Consider the following 20,790-nt stretch of genomic DNA (forward strand, 5'->3'; position numbering starts at 1 on the left):
CAAATATCCAAACAATTAACAGACTTAAGGTAAAAAACTGAAATGAGGGACCCTATTTTACATATATATATACAATGTACATGTCCCATTTTTCAGCATTGCTTCAAGAATCTACCAACAAATTTTAATTAGCTGGACTGGAACACAGATTGCAGTACCAGCAGCCTCTGCTGAATCACTTCTGTAGAGGTCTTGAGTGATCAACATTTATTTTATCACCATGGAAGAATGGCGCTTTGACCCTTTGTATGTTGGGGTCCTTGCTGCAGTGCAGGTCAGGTAGGCAGCCTGAAAAGCTGCTGTCAATGTGGTATGGCATATGGAACTTCACAGGGCATATTTGTCCAATAATATGTAAGCAGGACACATTTGTTATCCATCTGTTCAATGGCTCTCTGTGCTGAAAAGATGAGCCCCTCATCCTTAGTTCTCTGCTCATCTTCCTTCTACAATTGTCTCCTTGAATACGACTTGAGCATGGCTTTGGACACTTTATGTCCTGCATTTGTTTTTGTTAATATATTTAGAGTGGTGAATATACACATGCATCAGTTGGAGATTGACGACATACCCATGGTAAACCTATCAAGATCAAGGATGCCCCCACTGGGCCCCTTTCTTTTGGGGAATGTCATTTGCAATGAGGTCATGCAATATGCAAATCGTTCATTTTGTATTTGCCACGATTTTATTTAAATTTGAATCAAGAACTGTTATCTCCTTGTTGCAGCCATTTGACCTTGTGGACCGCTTATCTGCAGCAAAGACAATGCAATTTCTGCAAATTAGCCAGGAATCTCGAGCAGCAGACACCCTTTCATCATACTCAAAGAATGCCTGACAGCAATTGCATGAAGCAGAAAAGAAATCACAGTGGTTTTCCGTCGAAATGGTTTGCCTGCTCATTAAAACGACTCCTGTAAATATTCAGGGCTACAGAGAATCACCTAGGGGTAGAAATCGAAGACGGAGCAATGGTGGTAGGCCATGCATGATGCATTAGCCACGGCAGCCATTTCTGCTGGTTTGGAGAAGACGTTTCTGCGGTGATTACATGGCAAGGGTTGAAGGTCACGACTAAATTATTGATGCCTCGGCAAGGATGGCACGACTTTCCCATTTCATCAGCGGGATGCAGGGGGAATGCTTACACAATTACAGGCAAGGGGAACAGGGAACAAATTCTAACCCAGATTGCGTGGGCTGATGACTTTATAATGCCAGATCTTTCCAGTATCTAATGTAACAATACATCAGAACTAGACAGCACTTGTGTGTGGAGTGTAATTCCTTGCCAAGGTAACATTATACTTTCTGACATTCTGCTGCCTAAGGCTTAGGTCCCAAATACACCGGTGCCTGTCAGGGATGTAGGCTCAGTTGGGCTCCATAGCCACAAATTTGTCCCAGTAGACTTCTGGATACTGGGGGGTACCTCTCAGTGTTCCCCACAGGTAGGTCATGGCATCTATTTGTTACTGGGTCCCGGGTTCATTTAAGTCAGACTTAAATTCAACCCCAAATATACCCCGGGAGCCACAAGGTTTCCCATGGGGCCACGTAGGGGTCATTCCCGAAAGTGCCAAAAAACAACCTGTGAACTGCCCAGCAGGGCCCCAAGCCTAAATCTGCAGTTGCTGCAGTTTGCAAAGAAGCTGCCAGGAGACTTGTTTAAAAAGTTTATCAGTACAGTCCTTTCTAACTGCAGGGCCTAGCTACAATATATCACTCCAAAATCAAAGGAATCTATTGTAGACTTTTGAGTGATGTTTTCTACAAAACCACTGAGGAAAGACGTCAACGAACCAACACAACGCCTTGTTGCAAAAACATGTTGCACAAAGAATTAACCAGTACAGTCCTTTCTAGTTGTAGGTCCCAGCTCCACCCCCAAATCAAAGGAATTTATTTGAGGCTTTTCAGTTAGTTTTTGACAAAACCATAAACAAAATAAATCCATGAATCAACATGACGCACCCTCAACGAAGAATACAATGAAGTTGCAAAGTTCTCTCGAAAGAGTTTGGAACTGAATTGCTGGGTTGTGAAAGATATGATGTGATCCTTTTTTTAGCTGATGTATATGCAGCTTTATCTTGCCCCTTTATACATTGCTTTATCATCTCCAGGCCTCAACTCAATCACAAGCACAGTATTTTCTGCTGGCTAAAAGTATGTCATTTTCTTGTATTCCTCTCTTTGAAAATGAGTTGTCTAGGGTAATCTCTGGGGAGAAGTATCTGATGTCGTAGACAGATTTGTCCAACAACAACATTAAGTGCAGGTATAAATAGCATTTATCATGGGATAGACGTCTGCTAAAATGGACTTGGATGACTTGTCTGTTTCATCTCACAGCCATTAAGTGCTACCACAATACTTCAAAGGTTTAAGTGTGGCTTCATTGCCTTCTTTAAGGCAATTCAGTAGTTGTAGGTACTTTGTCTTACCCAGACTCATGGTCTATCCTTTCACTGTATATCCCATTGCTAAATCAAGAGCTTTGTCTGTTTGTAGAGCCTATGTACATCAAAGGTCTTTTTACTGTGAATCCTGAATGCACACTGCTCATGCATGTATCATCTACAAGGCAAAATGACAGAACACACACTTAGCAATTTCCTTAGTATAGGATATTAAGTGTTACCGCTTCTGGTTTTAGACTGCGGCATCCGTGTATGTATCTTTCTTCAAGCCTTTCAATGTTTTTAGATAACAGAAAAAGTAGCATTAAACTGGCCAATCAAGTGTATTGCTCAGCGAGAAAAGATTTTCAAATTGTGATTTGCCCACTTTATTCAGTATTCAATGTAGTGAAAGTATCACAAAGTTGATTGCAGCCAACACACCACATGTAACTCTTATTCACTCACAACGCAATCATCTGAATCTCACTCTTAGGCGGCTCACATTAAAGGAGCGATGTATCAACTTGTCTTAATGCATTGCATCTCTTAAGAATCTGTTTACAGGCTGTGAGATGTGGCTTGTGATAGCAAGAACGCTGTCGGTGGAATTTGGAGGAACCTTGGTACCTGTTGCAGAGATTGTTCTCTCTGGAAGTGTTATGATTTTGACGTGGATATACCCGGCTCCCTCATGCATTTCCTCAGCAGGTATGCATGTACCTGGTAATAGAAACTAATGGCAGATAGAGTGATGCAAGCTACCTGTGGGGCACGTGTAAGTTGGGGCCTTCCTTGGCAGATATTGTTTCGTCCCTCTGTCATGCTGTGACAGGACGGCTAATTGATGCATCTTTCTACAACAGTGACAGATGGGGGGAGTACAGGGGACCTCATCCCACACTAACCAGGGGCTTACGTCATCGTACTGCTATGTTTGGGGGAAAGCAGCCGAAAATGGCTTTTCTGGAAATACGATGTCCAGCAAAGGGCTTTTCTAGAAATACGATGTCCAGCAAAGAATGTGTGTACTGTCAAATTGTGTATATCTATTGAGTAATAAATACTTGTTATCTTCTTGCAATAGTTTAAGCATAGACACAACTCATGAAAGTGGTCGTCCATTGGAAAAAAAGTAATATGTAAAAAACCTTTGCATAAAGACAATTGTCAATGCACATGATTTGGGACATATTTTCCCCATAGTTTGCTACTAACAGCTTCTAAATAGATTGTTGTGCCAAAGCTTTGAAATAACAGGATCTTAAGCATTTCAAAAAAGGCATGTCAGCAATCAAGGATAAGCATAAAACAGTTCTCTTCAATCATCATAGATTGAAAGTTAGCTACTTGATTTTTCAATGTAAAGCACAATGACTGATTTTCATGGCAGTACAAAGCTGTTGAATACACTGCAGCTACCTATAATATCAATAGGTACATGTGTGTACATGTATATATAGCTGCTACATACATGTACTTTCATGAAACGTCACACAAGATTTGTGCAGTAGTCCATCACATTAGGGTAGGCAACAAACACAAGATAACATCAGTTTTAAGAAGTAGCGGCTCCCTAACACACACACTGGGAGACACCATTTCCATTTCGTCTGACTTTTGCTATACAATCTTTACCTAATTACACAATGTACCAAGCCCTGACATGAAAGCAACGGACAGAATTGCACAATAAGTTCCCCAGCTTCCAATCTTTCTTCAAAGCCTCTCCTGTCATCGTGGGGAATCCCAATAGTCGGCCATCACCAACACACTGCAACTCAGAGGAAGTACAAAGGCCACTTTTCAAAGTCTGGAGTAGTTCAATGGAAAGAGGCAGTACACGGCGAGACCTCTCGGGCCCCCTGCTTGCAGTGACGCCATTTGAAAGACAATGACAGATGGAGAAGTGAAGTAATGACAACAGGCATGTTCCTCATTTTATTGTTGATTGCATTAGGATGTGGATAACCTGACCTGACCTCAAGCAGAATCATCCTGCAGGACCCACCTCATTCCCATCGCTATATTTATCCTTGTCTCGGCGTTTCATCTCGAGCAATGGAAGACCTTTTATCACCACAGGCCTCCAACACGTGGCCCCCAAATGGAGACATTAGTGCTGATTGAATGTGGGAATGTCAGTGTGGCTTCATCAGATTTCAGTCTGATGGCATTCTTCCCAAAATGAGGTGGCACCAGTTCAAGCTAACGGATTATGCACTTTCTTCCCAGAGACAGGTGCCAATAACTCTTGCAGTATTGCTAATCCTTGACATTTTACTGATGCAGAATTAGCTGCAGTTTTGTGGAATATTTTCCCTGGGAATTATGTACGTGAGGAATGGGGGGGAGAATGACATTAAGACAAGTTTGGAAATGGATATGACAAGCTTACCAAACTGGTGATTATTAGTTTCCACACCATTGTCAACATTATTGTCTGAGAATTTGTTACCAGTAATCTGTGACTGGCATGATTTTTCCCCAACCTTTTTTTCTATTCTAGGTCCAGAGATGGATCATTCATTTGAGAATGTCGCTAGCATTTGGGGGTAATCAATTCTCAAAAAAAAAGCATGGAGACAGTTAGTGGACAAATCCATTAAAAGCACACACTGTCAGAACTTTGTTAAGAATTTAAGATGTCTCCTCTGAATACATACAGATCCCATCCTCATTTATCATACACCTCTCATAAGCGCAGACCTCACCCTACCTATCCTCCTGTTGGACTACAAATAGTGTCTTGCCAGATTAGCCCCTCTATTCTTCCCAATCCATGCTATATCAATGGCTAGTAGCATTTTACTTTTCACATCATTGACCAACCATGTTTATTCTGGCAGATCAATGAGGCTTTAACCACCTTAAGCAAAAGTGAATATATATCCTTGATTCTACCCAGGCATATTTTGGAATCATAAGCTATTAATGTAAAAAGAAATGTGCTAGGGGTGTGATGATGCCATCTAACATATATCCCATAAGAAATTTCTTCCCATCTTTTATAAACAAGTTGGAATGTGGGCATATCTACGGTCAGAACTATCTGCATGTACTCTTCGATTGATTGACATTGTTAGCTATTACACATGTATGGGCCACTTTGCCACTCCCACTTTCACCCATGATGGACCACATTCAGGCATGATGGGAATTTACGAAGCAAAATCAAATTCAGTTCGCCATTGGCCAATCTGAAACATGTGACGTTAATACTCAGTGCTGATTGAACGGCTTCAGTGGATTCCTAGACCTGGAGGGTCAGTGCTTGACACATGGAAGTTGCTAATATGCAGCCTTACATACCATTATTGTGTACTTGACAATTCAAGAAGGAGGTGATTTGCAAAGATCAAGCCAATTGAAATCACACTTAACTTTCATTTGATGCAACATCTTGCGTCTGATTTCCTCTCCATTACAATACAGTACTCTGCCCAAGTGCTGGTCTCTTGCTCCTCTTATATATATTCTCTTGATATTTGAAATGTAGTTTTGTCCTGATACTCTTCAATCAATTTGCCAGCTTGTCAAACATCATTGCTCTTAAATTTATCATTGTTTTGCGGAATGAGGAATTAATTCTATCTAGTACATACAGGTATTGTCACTGCAAAATTACAGTAATTGCTGTATAACCATATGTGCTTAAATGAATTTTTTTAAGTTAAAAATTTGGCATGTGGAATATTAATCACAGTGGGTCTCTGATTACGGTAATGATCTCAAATTGTTTAATCCGCCACAGCTGCCATGTCATCTGTTCCAGGTTTGCAAGGTAACTGCTCCACATAATCAAATGCCTTGAGTGGAAATCCTTCAAGGACCTCACTTGTCCCGCGGGGCCCCAGAAGATCTATTGACATATGTTGCACAGCCCGGAGAACCATAACGTTTAGTTATTCATGATTTTCAGCTAAACGTCAGCAGCTCGCCTTGCGATAACGATTGAAAAATGGCCATTTTACCGCCTTTCAGCCCGCAATACTTGATCTTATCAGCTGTAACCCCATGCAATATTCACAGGTTAAAGATGGGCCTCAACAAATCATCATCGGAAAATTCAGGTATTGGACTTGGCAATTCCCCAGTGCTAGCCCCACGTATATTCCCCCCCTTTATTCAGAATGCCATTTTGCATGGCTAGCAGAATGTGCTCCATTGTCCGGCGCACAGTTTCGTGGGAGGCGGCAAATGTCACTTTGCCAGCCTCCAGCAGGTGTCCTGGTGGTGGGATGCAGCAATAATACTGAGGTATGCGCAGCTCCGTGCTGAATGCTAATGCAGGAGGGAAGGGCGAATGTCCCCTGATAAGCCCAATGTGGGCAGATAATGGTTACAGGAGACCTCCGCAGAATACCGGAGCGCCTTTGCCTCATGACCAGACAACCTCTACTAAAGGAGCACCATCAATGTCGTAATGCAGGACAATAAATTAATACACTGACCAATGACAACTGCCTTGTTCTGGTGGAGAAGTGTAAGGGTTTGATGAAAATGGCCACTATGCCCTAATCGTTTTGTAGCAATACTGTAGCAATTTACATGTTGGATGATATTTGACATAATACAAGGATACATGTACATCAGTTTCACATCTTCCGGTCATGTAAGTCTTCAACAGTTGAGTACTTTGCTTATTGATTGAGGAATTCAGATTGAGTCGGAAATCAGCGACTTTTCACACACAGGAGATGCAGCATTCTAGCATTGCATATTAATTCCTTAAGAATTCTTTTTCTCAAAAACTAACATTTTGCAAGATGAAATACTGAATGTGTTTATTGAATATAACAACCAAATTTGGATTCTTGAACAAGTCTCCAACCCTTATTCCTTTAAGACACAACCACAAGGTCTACACACCTTATTCCACATAACAACCAATTGCAAGACCCCCAAAGTCCCTATCTGTCTGATTTGAAAGATGAGCTGTCAGTAATAAAAGTTATAACTGCTGTTCCCTATATCATAAAGATACATTGTCTTGTAACATCACCTGTCGTGCAGATCTAGAGATTTTAGGGCTTTCTTAAAGGGGAATTCAAATAGCATTCCCCTTAACATTACAGAATGATAGAATTACTTAATAGTCACAGGTGGGGACATCATATATACTTAGTGATCCTCTACTCTCTTTGCACAGGCTATTCTACAGGCACCAGAAGGAAACCTCTGTGTATCCACCTGATCAGTAACCCTGGGATATGATTTAAAACATGCCACAAAACTCCTTAACTTGAGCTTCATCACTGCACCAACTTCTTAGTAACTAATCTGGTAATATTTTCACCCCTCCCTGCTACAATGGAAGCCTGTAGCAGACGATACATAGGAATCAAAGGCACATTATTTTCACAGAGGATGTTGTTCCTTGACATTTGGTGGGCATATGCAACAACCACCTGTACGAGTCCAGGCATAAATATGTCTTCAGCGGGATTCGTTTTCACCCTTGTAGTAAATCCCTTCACAGCTCGGAGCAAAGGATACACGCACCTGAAGAATGATACGTCGGTGTTCTGTTGAAAGCTTGTGTAAACCTACCAGTAGATCATTTTGCTATCTTGTTGCTGTAAGCAACCCAATATATGAAAGTAGACAAAAGTGATATTCACCATTCAGTATGTTCTCATAGCTTCTGGCTATATTCAGGTAGCCTTGGCTATATGTTATGTACCATACCAATGGTATAGAATGAAATGAAATGTGCACTACTACCAGTTAACATGTAGCACACATATTCACTGGATATTGCCGGCCAGACAAGGATGCAATGTTCTCTTCTCTATAGCCATTGGCATCTGGCTATAGGAAGATGGACGTCAGAGATTACTTACTTTGCAAACCAAAAGGGCCTTCCTTTCAGGCTTAAATCCACCTCTACCCTGTGATTTTTAAACACCTTTCAACTGCTGGAAGGTCACCTTTTGGGATCTATCTTTGTTAGGTAGGAAAAGTAGTGACATTCAAACAACTACTACCAGTAGGAATGAAGACTAACAACTGAGTAGTAGCTGTATTGGTGTTGGTTACGATAAGTGTAAATGCCCTTCGATAGAACTCACAAACTCGGCAAGCTTGTAGCAACAGTACCAGGTCCTGGTCTGTTACACCAAATCAACTCCTGCTTGTCTAAGTCTGACTGAAATGCTCTTTCAAGATCTGCAAAGATAATCTTCAATAAGATGTACAATGTATCAGTCAGACTAAATTCCTTTGTGGGTCCTTTTTTTGTGTCAAAACTTATCGGTGTTGGAACATGGGGGGGGGGGGTGAACATAGGGCGTAACCTTGATGACACTGGTTTCCAGCCTCTAGTCCTTGGGACTACCATATTTAACCCTCTTGCATGTGGATCTGGGAACATCAATAAGTACTAAAGGGTTTAAAGGTTAGACACTGAGCGGGGAGAGCAATTGTTTTTTTGGGGGGAGGGGGGATCGGAATTGCTGGCCTTGCCAGTTCTAAAATCAGGTATTGACAGGTTGGTCAGAACGATGGTTAGCATATCATTAAGTGTTCAAGTCATTTTCCACAAGGCACTCAGGCCCATTGGTGAATGATTAGCAAGTGTCTGTCATGATTTGGGAGCTCATAAATCTGAGGATTACACCCGTCACATCTCAGTCACGTGGTGTCATCCATCAGATTATTGATGAGCATTTCAGAGTTTGTTACTCCATTTTTGCAAATTGGCAATTGCAAAACATGTTTGTGGTAATGATGGGGAAGTTGAAAACAATTTACAAGTAGATCTCAGTATAAAATGTCCAAGGAGTCGTCAGTACAATCATTGTGAATGTGAACTACTTGTGAATTTTGTCCACAAATATTACCTTAATGTTGACACTGTCAACTGCAAATTTGTTGTGTTGTTCTTGTAACAGGTACAGGTAAAATCTTTTAAAATACTCCTATTAATTTTAATTCTGTTGTATACTAATTATAGTGACCTTTAGAAATATGGTCAGTCCCTCTTTTTTGGTTGGACTCTACTTGTCTTATTTTCCTCTTACACTTTGTAGAATATTACTGTTTTGGGTCCAATTGCTAACTTTATAACTCATTTGTCCGGTCAATTGATGCTCTCTGCATTATGGTATGGCTTTGCATGAAAAACGTTGAAATCCAATCATCTACAAAATTTCCACAAGATATCGCCAGCAATGACCACCTGTGTACCCATATGGAACTGATGGTCATTCTGTTGCATACTCCACTGTTAATGGTTTCTCCTGAATATTACAGCAGCGAGTGATTGAGAGTATTACCATCGCTGCCTGCAGAGGATTTCGCCCCCACGCATCATGTGACAAGCTGACGGAACAAAAATGTGTGGGAAGAACATTTGATCTGGTTCAGTGCCATGAAGGTTCTTCTCAGTTTTGGGCATCGTTAAATATTTCCAAAGATTCCTCGATTCTAATGTTATCTGTTCTTTAATTCTTAGGGTGGGATTTATACATGAAGGATGGAAACGGAATAATCGTATAGAAATTATGTCAAGTGTCAGACCTGTACTGTGCAGCCCTCATTACTGTGGAAGGAAATGGCACTCACAGCAGAATTTGATTTAACCATGGCTAGAAACAGATTCCACACTCAGCCAGCGGATGGTGATGCAATTTTTGGGGTATATTTGGCTCAAGTTCCAACAATATTGCATGATTTTGTGCTGCCATCTGCTCACTTGGTGCTATTTTGTGGGGAAATATCACATTTTATCAAGACAGCACAGTCTGATTTTTTATGTTTTGAAGGTTAATATGCCATCTTATTCATCGGATGTCTTTGATATACAATTTAAAGTGGGCTGTACATGTGAAAGATTTTACCCACCAACAAGGAACTAAGATCATAGCATTATCGGTGTTACAAGACATCTTCAAGTTTTGACACTTGCACGACTGTTTCAAGAAGGCCATCAGCATGCAGTTGTACGACGATCGTAGGATGAATACGACCTTCGTGATGATGCTGTATTTACACATTATATTAGACATACGTATCAGTATTCTTTACCATTCTTACACAGATTTAGTTGGAATCTTAAGTGACTGTAACAAGTATACATGTGTATGAGTACATCTTTGATGACAGGCACATAAAAATGGAAGATGAGGTGATTAAATGACAACTTTGCTCAAGGTTACCTTCAGCAGAAAAGGGGTATTCCTAAGTGAGATGGAACAGTTATGATATGAGACATTATTTAGTTGAGGGAACAGATATGATATGAGACATCATTTAGTTGAGGGAACAGCTATGATATGAGACATTATTTAGTTGAGGGAACAGCTATGATATGAGAGATTATTTAGTTGAGGGAACAGCTATGATATGAGACATTATTTAGTTGAGGGAACAGCTATGATATGAAACATTATTTAGTTGAGGGAACAGCTATGATATGAGACATTATTTAGTTGAGGGAACAGCTATGATATGAAACATTATTTAGTTGAGGGAACAGCTATGATATGAGACATTATTTAGTTGAGGGAACAGTTATGATATGAGACATTATTTAGTTAAGGGAACAGCTATGATATGAGACATTATTTAGTTGGAACAGCTATGATATGAGACATTATTTAGTTGAGGGAACAGCTGGGTGATTTTTGGTACTCAAGCAGGAAAAGTTGTTTCACCTTCGTCACCTCACAAGGTTGAATCATGGTTGCCGAGTTTAACGACACAGGGTGTTGTTGGCACTGATTGGTCAAGATGAGGAAGGTCAGGGGGTTAACTATGTTTTATCTATGTGAGTAGGCGTCAGGTGCCACGGATCCTGTCTGCCCAAACAGCCCGGCATCGATAGCTTTCAGCGATAACCATCAACCATCCCTATCAATGCAGCCAGTCACTCTCCAAATTAGAATTCCGATCCACCCCGGGACAGTTCCTGTCCATACTGCGGGACGATTTGTCTCAGTAAATTTGGGTGCACAGAACAGATACGTGATGCCATTGATTGAATTATGAAGATCCATGTTTTTTGGTATGCACACCACACACATATATACCACCCTAAAATTCCTGCTAGGAAAAGGCCATGGAAATGAAATGAAGGCTTTGAATGTCAAACTGCAAGGCACCAAGACACCCTCTATTTGTGTGCTGATCTAACCCCAGTATGAAGCTTTAAGAGCTTAGACAGTATTATCTAGTTACTTAAGTTCTGTTTTATTTATATTCCCATCCAACAGTCCTACAGAAGGAAGGCCACGTTGTCTCGTCAACGTCGCTTCAGTGCGATCTTACGGCCACAAAAATTTTAAGGTACCGGTATCCTTTATTCATGACCTTAGACCTTAGTTCCTCCCACAACACTGTTGCATTGGTCGACTCGGCAAGGAAACAGCTATGATATGAGAAGACAATAATCATGGGAACAAGATTTTGTATCAAAACACGGAGCTCCAAATTTTGAAAATGTTCCTTTAAACTCTACTGGATGACGTCAGAGTTAAATCACAAATGGGGGTTCAGAGTTATGCATTTGTGTCTCCATTAGATTTGCTGTGTGGCCCTAAACTTGCTGCTATTACTGTAACCTTGTAATATGTGTGGCTTATAGGGCCTTTACACTGAAACAGAATCAGCAGGAATCAAGCAGAAGCAGCCGGAATGAAGTATTTGCAAAATTCGTGCCACATTCGGGGCCATTCGGGTGGGAATTCCAAATAGGCCTTAAATCCCCTTCACAGGAGAAGGAATGAGCCAGAATGCCGTCAGAATGAAAATTCTTTTCTATTCCTGTGAATCCCTAGTGTATTCTAGAAATTCTCACTGCATTCGAGATATTCTTTCGGCCACATTCTGGCAGGATTCGAGGTGGCTTGCCGTTTCGGTTCTCCATCGAATGAGACAAGAATGTTTCGAGTAACGTTGGAATGCCGTAGAATGCGGCCAGACTGCAGTTAGAATACATGTAGTTAGAATACACTTAGAATCCACTACGAATTCCAATTGATATTTCTCCACTTCGAATGCACCTCGACAGTTTTTAACATGTAAAAAACTTGTCAGCACAAATAGCTAGAATGCTCTACGAATTGTCAGGAATTGCCAGGAATAAAAAAGAATTTTCATTCCTACGGCATTCCGGCTCATTCGTGCTCTCGTGTGAAGGGAGCTTAAGCCATTCCAAATTTGAATCAATAAGATAAAAAATAGCTAATTTCTCATCGTGTCCCCCACGTTGACCATACCATAGATCAAGGTTGCTTTCTTTGACAATAACTGTAAAAAAGCTTTGCAAGAGATTACAATAATTATTATGACTTCCTCAACCCTCTGTTCCATACTCATTACTGCATTATGCGTGTTCTATTGCTAGAGTACTAGTGTTCAATGCAACAAGGCTTATATAAGCATTGTACACAACTTGACCCCAAAGCTACAGTGCAATTTTCAGGTTGATTTCCCTTGATAAAAAATATTGATAGTATAATTGACATTTTAGACATACCAATTTACATTTCCTTGCTGTCCTAGAAACAGTTTCATTTGCAATTTGTATGCATGGCATCTCTTTGCACTCAAAATGTCAGCAATCCCTGTGCACGACATCTCCAAGAAACTGTGATGTCAGCAATACCTGTGCACACCTGCTTAGTGATATAGAGTACATTAATTTTGCAAACATGCTAATAAGTAGACTCAGCTATTATCTGCAACAGGTGAGTTTATTTCTACCAATGATACTAAATTTACTATATATAGCAAATGTGTGCACTGGAACTGATGATGTAACTGTTCTCAGGAGATTTCGTGCACAGATATTGCTGATGTAATGCCTGGTTTCCCTGGGGACTTGGTATGCTGTGCTCCAATGTAATGGCTTCCCTGGGGTTGGCTGCATGCCCCAGATCTCTCTCTATACCCATTCCCTACTGATCACATGCAATTTGAATTGTAATATTTGTTCGTCTCTTGGCTTCAAAGCTACCACAGTAGTTGAAGTGTTCCAAGAAAATTGAAGAGCTCAACAATATAGATGGAAGTACCAGACTGCACCTGTGGAGTCCCTAACAGTATCAATGCAGTGAAGATAAGAAAATGTCCTAACAGAAATGGATCAAAGGAAAGGAAAACTCTTAGGGGAACTCCTGTTCATTAACATTTCTGATGAAAAAGAAGTTGTTGATATCTAGGAAAGGTATGAAATGATGTACCTTATTCAGACAACTTTTGTACGAAATAATGTACCTCATTCAGACAAAATTTTGTATTCAGCACTAAGCCACGGAGGAACAAAATCATCAAATTAAGCTGCAATATCCCCAGGCAGGAGTGTGGTGGAATAGATCACCTGTCAGCAAGTTGTATTATTTTTAGCACAGTAATAGCATAATTTGAAATGTCCCCAGGGCTATAACCCATCTTTAGTGCAGATGATCGGGACTGATGAGAACATGGAGGTAGCACCTAAGGAATGGCAGGGCTCCTCTATAGGAATGACAAGGGCGCCGGAAAGGGTGCCCTCTCCCTTTCACCTATTGATTTTAAGTGCTCAATGCCAAAAGTGTGAAAAGTAAAGCATGCCATTAGGGCACTAGCTGATATCCATATACGGTAGCTCTTCAAACTATTATTGTGGGGGAGGGGGCTGCCTGGCCTTTATCTAAACTAGGATGTTATATAACGTCCTTGATCTAGATATATCTTTGTATAACTTTATGGTTACCTCTATTGAGGAGGCTATGGAGAGGAGGGTAATTGTGAGTTGAAGACATTTGCTTTATGGAAAACTCAATTTCTGCTGTGAGTAGGTCTTTGTCCAAGGAAGTTTTCATATTTTAGTACCGCTTGATTGGTGTAAGATGACAGGGGAATTCCCATAAATTGCCCTTGATTTGTTTGCATCAACTTTGTCTTGACCTTGTCTTACTTTTGCTTTCTATTGGATCATCCAAAAATTGAAGTTCATCTCATTTGCATATCAATTTATCGGTAAGGTATAAAACCTGCTACTCAGCCAGTGTTCCTCAGTGTCACTGATGAAAGACAGTCTGACCATTTCCAAAATCATATCCAGTTACTTGCATAACTGCTTTAGAGGAATACTTTTTTTTGTAAAATTGGAACCTGGCAGCCATTTAGGGTCACCTGTTGCAGAGGAAATGTGATTGTATAGAATTGTAGGAAAGGCCAGTACTTCCAATTACAATGTATAACTTTTGGATGATGATGATGGAAAGGAGCACCTTGCACCCAATTCTAGAAGCCTATTAGAGACAATCTCCAAGTAGATGTAAGGGTCTGGCTTGTTCCCTGTGTTTTGTGGCTGTTTTTGCAATATTGAGTACCAAGCTTGTATGTCTTAATGCTTTGCATGCAAAAACAGGCATGAAACACTTAGTTTGAGTACGATCCCCATATGTGCTTGTAGACTAGTTAACGAGGCCAGTCAAGGTAAGTCCCTTACTTTCCAGAGCAAAACCCAAGATTGGAGCTGGCACTGCCTGGTATTTATCTTCTGTCAAATTTATACATACGTCAACCATAATTTATTATGGTAAATGTTGATTTTTTAGAATTACATTTTAGGAAAGGTTTGCCTCATCAAGTACTTTTCCTAGTTTCATTTTCTTGTTCAGATTTGGAGGAAAGCTACATGTAGATCCACAAACCATTATTGAAAGTGAGAGTTTTTCTCAATAGAGAATGAGACTTGTCCCAGGAGGAGATGTGATATTTCATGGATTTTACCTTGCATAAAAGGTGACAGTGGCAGTGCCACCAAGCTGATAATGAAATGTATCTCTTTGCTGCAGATGCTGATGGAGGGGCCGTATAGAATCATATACAACAGAAGTCAATGTGCAATCCTTGTCGTACCTATACTGGTGAGTATATTGCATACATCTATATGCATCAATTCTGATAAAGGCTACAAATAAACATTATGAAACCGCTTATGTGGTGGTCTGGAAAAGGTAGTCTTATATCGTCACAGTAAAAGAACACTTAAAAGTTCTGCACATGGGAAAGTGACGTACATGTATGGATGTTTCAGGTCTACATGTACAGCATCTCCCATTGGTGGCCCCACCATTGGAAAGCACTTCATAGATGTTTAATGGAAGCCTTCCTATCACAGGGTCTTTTCTCATTTCTTGTTTGTTATAGGACATGCTTTTTGATGACTGGTCTCTGATTTGCTGTTTTTGTTTGATCCCATATTCGTGCATTCCTGTCAGATTATGATGCGTACAGACATCTTGGAAAAAGGGCTCAAATCGTATTCCCAACAATTGTGTAGATGGATATCCTGATATCTGGGGGACCCAGACAGTGCATTTTCTTTTCATATTGATGGATGTTGGAAAATTCTATGACATGACGTGGGAGGAAATAGCCTGGGTACCATCCGGACAGTAGTTTGCTCTCACTGACATTTATTATACACTATATACAATCTCTTCTTGATTTGACTTTTATTACAAGCAATATACAGTCTCTGCTATTCCGTCTGGGAACTTGGACATCTCTAACATCTGAAATCATCCAAATTTTGGACAAGGGTGCTGATTGGTCCTTACACATGAGCGAATTAAGGAATGTGTTCAAGCGCTCGTTTAAACAGGCATTCCAACACCCGAAACACCCACCGTCCACTTGCTGAAGGTCCTGTTGTCATCAAACGACCACCCTAGAACCTACTGTATATTTTGGAGAATCTAAATTAATAAATTCCTTAATTTGCACATTAACTGATGTTACCACCAAAAGATTTGAATATACAGTTCCCCAGATGGGTAGCAGAAGCAAACAAGAGGGCAGACTACTACCCGGATGGTGTCCAGACTAGGGTGGAAAAGACATAGTTATGCAAACTACCAAACTCAAAATACATGTCAAATATCCATAAATCAAACAGCTACAAAGTCTGCATAACCTAGGGGTCAGGTGAAGTCCTTTCCCAGCTAGGATTGGTTTATCAAAGTGACGTCAAGACAACAGTCAGCTAAGATGGATTAACATTAGTCCTGCCTAGTGGATGGTGATTCAGCACCAGGGACAGGGCTCTGGGGACAAAAGTCCACGCCTGTTTATGTGTACATTCCTGATCCATTACTGTTTGTTCACTGTCTAGGGAGGGATCACTAATGATGCATGGGGGGTTCAATTGCCAACAAGTAGGAGTCATATGCATTTGTGTTCCAGCTGACCTCTAACAGAATGGTGCCTGCTGCCTAACCCTCTTAGTCTTACCAATACAAATTTGACACCAACAGGCTACGTAACCAGGAAGAGGGTTAAGTCTTACAGCCACTCAGCACATAGGACAGAGAAAAGGACCTGTATTGTGCTATCCTTGCATCAGGAGAAATATTTGCACAAAAAGGGGAAAGGGAGAGAAATTAGATGTGCAGTTTACTCCGAGTCCAAGCCCCTTTGTCCACAATACAGAATTATGCGCTGTTTCCTACATCCACTCAGCACAAATATGACACAGAAAGCGACCTTGTGCTATCCTTTCACCAGAAGAAATATTTCCACAAAAAAAAGAGAGAAAAAGATGTGCAGTTCACTCCAAGTCTAACTGTCCACAATATGAAATGTTTATTTTTTGTTTTTATTGCATCAAACTTCAGGCTTCCAGACCTGTATCCATTTCTAGGGAAAAAGAGATGTGCAGTTAACTCCAAGTCCAAACCACCTTTTTCCACAATACCGAATGTTGCCCTCTGTTTACTTTTTGTTTTATCGCATCAAACGTCAGGCTTTCAGACTTGTAACTACTCTCCAAGCAGAGGAGATGTAGGCTCTGGATGTTTTAGTCGTTATTTTAGGCGTTTTTATCGGGTTTCTTTTTGTGCCGTTTTCTTAATGTGTCGCGGCCTGACATAAAACTGTACAACATAGAAAGCCCGATAATAAACCTACAAAAACAGCCAGAGCCTAACCTATGCTTGGAGAGTAACTTGTATCCACTTTTAGAGTGCTCAGAAATCACTCCTCCCGAACCCAGATGAGTGCCTGGCAGCATGATGAATCATGACACAGGAAATGGATGGCGCTGACGCAACAAACAGGCATGATGCTAATAGCTCTGATTGAGCTTGATCTCCGAACAACAGGCATGAATTTGGTTTAGTGATTACCAACTGGGCATGGCTTTCCTTCCGTGTTTTGATTGGCAGTTTTTATAGAAGAGGAAAACATGCTCCCGATGTTGCTACTTTTATCTGGAGACCCCCAACCTTCCCTCCATGTATATGTATGCCAATAATGTACATTATGATGTATGGGATATATTACTGCCAGCACTCAGAAGCATTAGCTGCATTCATACCAATGGATCTGAGTCCTCCATCATCCCAGTTTGTTTTGAAAGGGCAAAATGGAATGGAATGTGCTACACTGCAATTATTATTCCCCTTCAGAGTATTCGAGTATAAGACAAAACCATGCATTTAAGGCCTTTGTTCCCTGCCATTAGGTAATGTTTCAACAGCAGATAACCCTGACATCTAGTTCTTTATTATTATGCAATGACAATCGTACATATGAGGCTGAGGTGGTCAGCATTTCTGATATCATCCATCATTGTCTGCAAATGGGTACAAGATTTCCTACTGGAGGTGTTTTTACAGCATCGTATCAGCTTTCCTGTCCAAAGGGAGTCATGCACTGTGGATCATGTTGCAGCAGGAAGATGGATTATCTTCAGGGCTTTAACTGTTGAATCAGAAAGCAGGCAAGACATGTACATACATGTATCATGTTGATGCCTTCAAAGTTGTTGAAAATTTCCTACTTCAATATCAATCTTTTTCTTTTTGGTAAGTTTTTTTTTTAATGTTGTTGTAGATTTTGATATTTTTGGGACAGGCAAGTGCCAAGGGAGTGAGAAATGATGAGATAGCATTTTCTGCAATTTTTAGAGGATTTCAAAGTAAGGGAGGAGAACTGTTGATCACAGCACTGTCAAGAAAGGATACATTATTTTTTATTGTTCTTTTCAAGTACCTCTGAGTTAGTGGAGGATCCCCCCTCCCCCTGCATACAGTCATAGATAGAGTAATTTCCTTACTATTGTCACTATCTCAGGCCTGTTAATGTGCCTTGTCACATGACAATCAATATAGTTGGTCATGTGATGAAAACTGCAAGACGAGATCTGCTGGGTTGAAAAGAGCTCCCCTAAGTAGCGGACTTTGTTGTGTGAAATAGTTTTAAATAATTCATTGAAAGTATGAAATTTCTTTACTACACAGAAATTTGAAAATGAACATATGTTGCACCTTTAAGCAATCTAGTTTACATGCTATTAGATAGAAAATTCAAACAGTTATGATCACGTTTTGATTCTGGAGATTTTGTGTTATAATGCAGTGATGCATTTAATGGATCAGGCGGAGACGTAATGTCAAAGCTTGTCGTCACTATGAATAAGCAAGCTGTCACTAAAGCTCTTCGTGAAAAGTGCCCTTCCCCCCTGAGGGGTACCATAGCCTATTATATGGATTGCTAAATAATTTATCCAGAAGGTTCATTCCAAAATCCCATTATGCAAATTACAGTGCATCCTTAGGGTTATCTATCATTTCTTCCCATTCTGGTGCAGTATTGGTCCCCGTGTGTCGGGGACCGCAGTGTCTTGTGCAGTGGAAATATTGGATTTTTATGTGACTTGAAGGTCACTGTGGCGATATGCTTCTAATTGCCGTTTGGGAGGACGGTAATTCCCGGTGGGAATTGGGGTGCTCCTCTGGGTATGTAATCAGGTTTGCCGGGTCCTCATATTGGGTGGGTGTTATTAAACCCAGAGATGGGGGAAACCAATAAGTCCGCTCATTCCCAGCAATTTAACACAGATTCTCCTCTTTTACATCTCCTATTCACACGGGGGTTAGGCTCGGGAAATATCGTTATAATGATAGGTTACGAATCGGGTGGAAATCTGGCCAATCCACATTATAAACATCACACCTCAACAACATTGGATCATTTTCTCATACAGATATGCACACAGATGTCTCTGTATGTCAGGTACGTTTATGTGGCTTATCATATCATTATGTGCATCTCTCCATTAATATGAATGACTGGGCGGCTTAAACACTGTGTTTCAATTTTGTGGTTGATAGTTCATATCAGAGGAGGACGTTGTCAGTCTACCCATCTATTCCTCTTTTTGTTGGGTAACTAAAGGATACACAGATAATGGTCATTGGTGGGTCTTTATGAAAATTTTGTTACGTTAAACTTTCTTTCTTTTTTCAAGGTAAAAACAACATTTGAGAAATTTACTTAGAGTTTGTGCTTATCACAGTTTTCTGTATTTTTTTTTTCAACTTTCTTGTGTAAGATTAGTTTTTACTGTTTGCCTGTTCTTCTTTAGTTTTCACAAAACCATTATTGGGATCCTACCTGGGTTTTTTCATCATTAAACAACCAATTTCAAATGGACTAGATTGTCACATCACTGTCAACAATGCAATGAAATGCAAGCGATGATATCTCCGTATGTTTGGCTCCCTATGGTCAGGTGTACAGTGCATGTAATGTATAAATCGGGTTCAAGGACGGCAGAAACTCAGTGGTACGTCATACTCCATACAGCATAAAGTTATCCAGATAGATGAAGCATGGTGTATGTTCAGATCTAAGATATCCATGTATACCAGTAATGGCACCCCCATAGACACAAATGCTGCTGTGAATAAAATGGCCATCTGGCACGTAGTTCAGAAAGGGACTTAGTCTACAAGGCATCAGTCATATACAGTAGCAACAATGCAAGTACGTACAGTCAAAATTGCCCCAGAAGACTACTTAGGGGACCTATAAAGTCTGTACCATCTGAACAGGTTAATGTTTGTGTCAATGGGGAAATTATCTAAAGGGTCACCAAAAACATTGGCCAGCTGTCCATAAATATGCATCTTGTGTAAGGTGGTCCAGAACAGGACTTAGTCTACAAGGCAATAGTGTTAAACAGTAACAGACTATTAGGGTTAGCCCTTGGCAATAGCCCCTGGCAAGACAGACAACCCTGGCTGTTTGTAAACAGCTGAATAAATAAATAAAAAACAGACTATGCAAGTACAAGTACAGTCAAATTGCCCCAAAAGAGGACTTAGGAGACTAATAAAATCTTCCAAGTGGAACAGGTGGTCACTGCATATAGACAGGATTCTTAATGCTTGTGTCAATGGGAAAGATTATGAGACTAAAGAGACCACCTAAAACTGGTCACATTAGCCAGCTGTCCTTAAATATGCATCTTGTATGTACAGTAGACAATGTATCTCAAAGTTTTGTCTGTTGATTTACGTGTCACCATATGTTTCCATTCTGATTGTCCCCAATAAACAAGGCCAGGTAAATTAAACATAAAGTTACCCCCATTATGAGT

At 40.4% G+C, this 20,790-nt stretch overlaps 2 protein-coding genes across 5 annotated transcripts in view; one reads left to right on the forward strand and one right to left on the reverse strand.

Moving 5' to 3' along the window:
- The window catches only part of LOC118415893 (bis(5'-adenosyl)-triphosphatase-like), a 46,120-nt gene extending 30,764 nt beyond the window's left edge, over positions 1–15,356 (forward strand). Inside the window, exon 7 of one of the 2 annotated variants that reach the window (XM_035820817.1) lies at positions 15,197–15,356. In XM_035820817.1, coding sequence (XP_035676710.1) covers positions 15,197–15,322 — 126 coding nt within the window. In that variant the 3' untranslated portion in view covers positions 15,323–15,356. The remainder of the gene's footprint in view (positions 1–15,196) is intronic. The other variant, XM_035820818.1, reaches the window with a different exon arrangement.
- The window catches only part of LOC118415892 (potassium voltage-gated channel protein Shal-like), a 54,329-nt gene that overhangs the window by 19,923 nt on the left and 13,616 nt on the right, over positions 1–20,790 (reverse strand). The gene's annotated exons all lie outside the window — the stretch shown is intronic.

This window comes from Branchiostoma floridae, chromosome 5, assembly GCF_000003815.2.
Source record: "Branchiostoma floridae strain S238N-H82 chromosome 5, Bfl_VNyyK, whole genome shotgun sequence".
NCBI lineage: Eukaryota > Metazoa > Chordata > Leptocardii > Amphioxiformes > Branchiostomatidae > Branchiostoma > Branchiostoma floridae.